This window comes from Oryzias melastigma, linkage group LG19 (assembly GCF_002922805.2).
Source record: "Oryzias melastigma strain HK-1 linkage group LG19, ASM292280v2, whole genome shotgun sequence".
Classification (NCBI taxonomy): domain Eukaryota; kingdom Metazoa; phylum Chordata; class Actinopteri; order Beloniformes; family Adrianichthyidae; genus Oryzias; species Oryzias melastigma.
This window is the reverse complement of record NC_050530.1, coordinates 13,929,939-13,936,498: the sequence shown is the minus strand read 5'-3', so window position 1 is coordinate 13,936,498 and position 6,560 is coordinate 13,929,939. Positions and strand designations below refer to the sequence as shown.

Sequence of the window (6,560 nt, the reverse complement as noted above, 5' to 3'; positions counted from 1 at the left end):
AGAAGAAACCTCGTGGAAGTCAACATGAAGGAGGGACGGACAGGGGATACTAGGACTGTTAAAGAAGAATTAGCTTATCTAACTCTACGTCTACATTTCTGAATAGTGTAGCAGATGGGCTTCCTCCAAATGGAGCTGGGACAGCTGGGGGCACAAGACGAGCCAGAGGCGAGGTCCAAAGCCAAGGACATTTATTATCATAAATATTAAAGCAGCTATTCTTTCATTTGGGTTGCTAATATTAATAATTAAATAAGTTTGTGTTGATGATTTATTGATATTGGTCAATAATGATACAAATATTGACTCAAAAATTGAGGCGGGGGCAAAGTTTGTTGCTGGCCCTCCCATGTCTCCAGCATTCTGGTAAATCCAAAAAAGATTCAAGGGGTTCTAAAGGGGGAAATTACACAATTGTCCCTCAAATACTTAGTGCACTTGGACAATAATTGGGCCTACGCCTTTTCACAACTGTGGCTTTTCTATGTGTTTTATTTTGAAAAACCCCGGAAGTTGTGCGCATTGTCGCTTTTTGACTCATCGCTCGACTCCTTCGCCTGCATTCCTCCTCTCCGTCTCCTGCCTGGCCGACAGAGGCAGAAAAAAGGAGGGGAGAAAACGCATTATTATTCACAACCGTGTTGGATTTTTATGAACCACGGAATCGCCTCGCGCTGGATGCACGAGGCCACAGAATACTCCCCCGTCCAGGCGATTTCTGCGGACTTTTAGTGCGGATAAAAGGAAGACGCGCTTTCATATATAGATTTTTTTAAAGGGCGGTATTTTGCGCCTATATTTATGTATGTGTAGCTTCGCCACCGTCAAACAACTCCGGTAAAAACCTCTTTTCAGGACCTTCCTTTTATTTTATTTTTTTTAATGAGGATTTGCAAGATGGCTGATGACAGCTAGCCCTAACAAGGACAGAACCGCGACGTCCCCTTTAAGATTTGGACGGTATATTTTGTATATTTTTTTAAGAGTGAAATCCACAAATATGGCGGACTCTAAAAATTATGCCAATAACTAATGCCAGAATCGGCCGTCCTCGTCTGAATACGGTCTCCCCGTGGCGTTAGCGTGTACCTGTGCTTTCGCGAGAAAATGGTGAGGTGACGTCTGAGGCAATTTAATTTAATCGAGATAAGGAAGTAGATAAATATGTTGTTGGTTGAAGGTGGGAAAGAAAAGAAAAGAAAAGTGGACGCCGAAGTCAAGAACCAGCGGGGGGGTTTTGTGAATTAACGATCTTTGTTTGAGGAGATATTTGATAGATGTCTCGAGGAGGAGGAGGGGGGAGAGAAGTCAACGGCTCCGCAGCAGCGGCCAACATTCCTGCGGATCCTAAAACCCCTTTGTTTTGTGCGCAGGAGCCGGACTGGACCATTAAAACGATTAACTATGCAGTAAACAGCCTCGGAGCGATGGCTCGGGTCTGATTTTCGGTTTGGCGGGACTGTAAAGCCTTTGTTTTCGGTAGAAACCCCCCCGGCAGGAGAGCCGGGGCCTTGTGTGGAGATATGCGAGCTGTGCCACATCGCAGGCGTTTTTCTTCAAACAGAAACGTCGCGTTTGCGTGCGGTTAAAGGTACCCTCGGCATTCACGGGAGCCGCACAACAGCATTTCTGCTCAGCTACCGACTGTATGTATAATTAAATCACGGCTAGCGGCTCCTCTGATATTTATTTATGACTCCGCGGACAAAAGCTGCGGAGTGATATTCTTTTTGTCTTGTTTTGTGAGGAAACCGGCCGTCCTTGACGTCCCGACGTTTCCATTTATAGTTTATTTTTTAAAACAAACGAGTTGTATAGTTGAATAGTAATCAGGGTGTGGGTTCCAGCAGGCCTTTCCCTGTGTCTTTCATGCTTCGTTTGTTGGTGTGAATCGGTTCTCAGTCAATCATAATCCGCCGTTTAAGTGGGGGGCGAGCTCAGAAGGTAAGATCAGACGTGTCAGACTAAAAATACGTGATCGGTGGGTTACTCGTGTGCCTTGTTTGGGTTTACCTGTAGCAGGCAGGGTTTTTGGGCCCCTAAATTCAGAAGAGGCTGTGTGTGTTGGATGTAGAGGCAAGGAAAGTACCGTTTCCTGAATCTGCATAACGTCACTCTCTGTTTTCATGTGTTGAAAGCACTAGGTGTTGTCATCCTTCCCTGAATCCCTCCCTCAAGGGTTTACTGGAATTTGCCTTCATGCTGCATTTATAAGCAATATTAATCACCTATCAGGGAGACTCATCTAAGCTGGCCCCAAGGGTTGGCGCATAAAGACTGAACTTTCAGGACTTGCATTGAGTTTTTGAAACCTTTCCCCCCCCCCTCATAAGTCATTGTGAAACCAGTGTCAGGTTTCAGAGGCCCAGAGGTCTGGAACAAGTGGGGAGCTCTTTAATTGTATGCCTGCCTGCACCATGATGGCCTCCGACATGGCTGAGACGTGGAGGAACTGTTTCGAGGAGGAGCTCATCTGTCCCATCTGTCTGCACGTGTTCTCGGATCCCATCCAGCTGCCCTGCAAGCACAACTTCTGCAGGGGCTGCATCAGCGAGGCCTGGGCCAAAGACTCCACGCTGGCCCGCTGCCCCGAGTGCAATCATGCCTACACTCAGAAGCCCAGCCTGGAGAAAAATCACAAACTGTCCAACATCGTTGAAAAGTACAACGCCCTGAGCGTGGAGAAGGCCACCACACCGGCCCTCCAGTGCATCCTTTGCCGCCGGGGCCCCCCGCTGCCTGCAGTGAAGGTGTGCCTGCGCTGCAACGCCCCGTGCTGCCAGTCCCACGTCCAGACACACCTGCAGCAGCCGTGCTCCGCTCTAGGGCACCTGTTGGTGGAGGCGGAGGCAGTGAAGGCCTGGACCTGCCCGCAGCACGACGAGTACAGACTGTACCACTGCGAGGCAGAGCAGACAGCGGTTTGTCAGTACTGCTGCTTCGCCCGCTGCCACCCCAGCCACGGCCATGCAGTCAGCGATGTGGAGCTGCGACGCAACGACATCAGAGTAAGACCATAAACACGCCACAAATAACTAATATAAGGGTCAAAATAATAATAACAAACAAAATCCATTGGTTTCAAGCTCTCCAAACATTCTCAAAGACATTACGACTAGGTCAGTGGCCTTGTGGTAGTGTCTGCCCTGAGACTGGAAAGTTGTATGTTCAAATCCATGACTGAGTCACACCAAAGACTCTAAAGAATGAGACTCAGTGTCTCCCTGCTTGACAGAGTTGGATTGGGGGGTTAAACCACCAAATAGTTCTGTAGTGCCGCTGTGTCTGCAGCTCACCGCTCCCCCAGGGGATGGGACAAATGTGGAGAACAAATGTCACACACGTGTGACAACTATGGGACTTCAATAATCTGAATATATTGGTTCCTATACTCTGATAACAAATCCACTCGTAGAAAATCTGGAGAAAACCTACTTTTTTATATGTAACAACTTAATTAAACCATTAATCAAAAAAACCATTGCAGCTGTACTTGAAATGATTGATTTGTTCATTTCTAATCAATAACATTGCTTAAGTGCATCCATAATGGTATCACGCGAGCCAATGAGGGCCTTTTTCATCTGTTGGTGTCAAACGGAACAAAAGAAATATTCAAATTTCATTCTTTCACATTTTTTGCAAACATCTGAATTTTTTAAGAGCAAATCTGGTTCTGGTTGGATATTTATTTTCGGAAATCTCCCTTTAGAAGCTGGAATTCTATCCGGTAATATGTTGCATCGCAAGTATTTTTTTGTTTTTTTCGGCTGTATCTTTCATGTGTTCAGTTGCGATCCATTCCAGCCTCCATTCTCATCTGTTGGAATGACAAACAATGCAGTGGAGTGTAGAACAATGAGGGGGCCCTCAGAGGGCCTTATCTCCCCAGCACAGGTGCATCCGAGCTCAGGGATCGCCAGTCGGAGGCAGGCGGTTGGGGAGAAGTCGAGGGGTTTAAAGTGATTCGTCACTAGACTGTTCGGGAATTTAAAAAAATACAAAAACCTCTTTGCTTCCTGGGGGTTTGGTACTCATCATCCTGTTGGAGCAGAGGTTACTCAGTGTTTTTCTTCTCCTTTTTTTTCTTTTGAGGGAGAACAGTGAAGGCATCACTGCTAACTGACTCATTTAGTTCACCCAACACCCTCTTTTAGGTGTCAACCATCACATGGCAGGATGTGTTTCCTGCTGGTAAAGCAATGACTCAGCTCTATGTATACTTCAATAGTAACCTTGGGCACGTGGAAGGCCATGTGGAAAATAGTTTTCTTTTCCCCAAATCCTTCATTAAAGAAGGAAAAAAAAAGATAAAACCATCAATTTCCACTAAAAATACAGTGATGTGTCATCTGGCGGTACGTCATCACAAAACTGGAAGTTCAAATGAGTCTGTCTTTGAGGTTTTGTTACCTGAAATTGAGCTTGAGGAAACCTGAACTGCAGTTATTCAAAGGTAAATCAATATACAATCGGGACACAAGCTTAAACGTTTATTTTTGTTTTCTGAGTTAGCTCAGTCTTCTGGAGAAGAAGCGTCATGGTGCGACTCATTTATTATCTGAAATTTAAATGGAAATCCTGAGTTCCTATTTAATTTGGAGTGCATCAGCTGCATGGCACCGGCAGCCATCCATTGCATAATCAGACATTGGCCAAATCTGATAAAGGAGCAGTGCTTCTTAATGTTGGCCTCAAGCCCACGTTCAATTACAAAATTGTTCCTTGTGGAGAGATGAGGTTATTGCCTTCGAGTCAGAACTGGAATCACTCGTACAGGACCAGAAACCCAACATCATCTGGATCCAGTTGAAAGCGTTCACTCAGATTGAGTGATTCAGCTGGAGTGATGAGTATTTTATGGCTCCAGCTGCCATCGGCACCCATGACAACATGACACCCCTGTGAATGTGTTACCATGAAAGACATATTTGCTGCCTTACCCGTATTGTCATCTGTACTTCACATTCTTTCTGTTTTGACTCTATGATAGAGTTTTAAAGGAATGTAGTTGAGCTATCAATGCCAACATAAAAATGTTCTTTATAGTTAAAAAAATATATATAGTTAGGTAATTCTAATCCAGATTTATCAACCAATTGTAGTACTTCTTGAACTAAAAACACTGAGTGGGTTTACATTCTTTTTTTTAGTTAAGTTAGACTTGGTTAAAACTGTGTTTTTTTTCCTCACAAAAAAAGAATCAATTCATTTACCAAAGCATCATCCACTTGATACATGTAAAAATATACATTTCAGGGTGGGAATATTGCATTTACTTTGGTTGACCTCAAATGGCACCGAAATGACTTCCAGATTGAAGCTCAGTGAAGTTCATTGCAGTTCACCAAGTGACCACAAGGAGATTTTTTACAAAAACACATCTGCCCTCATTTACTTCAATATGAAATGGTTTATGTTTACAACAAAATAAGCCTATCTGAACATTAATTGATATTTTTGTTTCTGTTGCTGGTGGTTAAAAAAAATCACCTGACAGTCTACAATTTTGTCTTTGAAGTCCCATTCCAATCATATTTTTCTCAATCTTAAAATCGTTCCCAGTGATATTTAATTATGATTATGACGTTTTTAGCCAAAATAAAAAAGACATTGTCATTTTAAAGACTTATTTTATGCACAGCAGCAGTAATTAGAAATACAATTCTGGGTTGTGGGTGGGACTACTGACACAAAAGTAACTACGAGCAATATTGGATCAACCCAGTTGTATAGTTCTGAGCCAGAATTGTAATTCACTACAGCTCGAGTGTCAGACGCTCATCATGTCTCTCATGTCTGAACGGCCCAGGATGGAGAGGAGACTTTGGCACACCTATTTCAGTAGCCATCATTAGTCTGAGCTTTTTCAAGCATCCGCTTTTCTGATCCATTGGAATTTGAATTACTTGTATTATTTGAAATACTTAGGAACACGGTTTCAATCTTAAATTATTTTATATAGTTCCTTTACTGTGAGAAAGATGCCACAAAAACATGTTAAAAATACAAAAAATAAAAATTTCAATTTTAAATGTAAGACTATTGCTCAGAAAAGTATATTAATTAAGCATTAAAGAAGGTCTTTAACTCCCCATTCTTTATAAATAATTACAGAAAAACTATCCATCTATTCATTTTCTTAATGTACTTTTTTGCTTTTGGGGGCACGGGTTGCTATATTCTAACCTGGGTACTATTGGGGGATGTCAGAGTACACCCTGGACAGCTTTGTAGAAAAAGAATGATGGCTTTTTAAATGGATAAAAATGAAAAGTACAAATTGTTTAGATTAAAAATACATAAAACCTGGTTTTATCTTTAAATGAAATGTGCTTTATACATAAATAAAAGTACTGTTTTTTTGTTATATTTGCAGTCTTTTACTTCTGCAAGTTCACCACCACCATCTTAAAAGTACATTTGGGGTTTTTTTTGTACTATTTTTGCTGAGCGGAATTTGAAAATATGTTTTCACATCTCTCATCTCAGTAGTGAACGCTCACACGTCTCTGAATGTGGTTACAATACGTGTACAGACACCACCCCTACAGCCCTCA

At 42.6% G+C, this 6,560-nt stretch overlaps 1 protein-coding gene across 1 annotated transcript in view; it reads left to right on the top strand.

Moving 5' to 3' along the window:
* The first annotated feature begins 514 nt into the window (after positions 1-514).
* The window catches only part of trim8b (tripartite motif containing 8b), a 10,481-nt gene continuing 4,435 nt past the window's right edge, over positions 515-6,560 (top strand). The window contains exon 1 of the mRNA XM_024285044.2: positions 515-3,008. Within this exon, the coding sequence (XP_024140812.1) occupies positions 2,403-3,008 (606 nt within the window). The 5' untranslated portion in view covers positions 515-2,402. The remainder of the gene's footprint in view (positions 3,009-6,560) is intronic.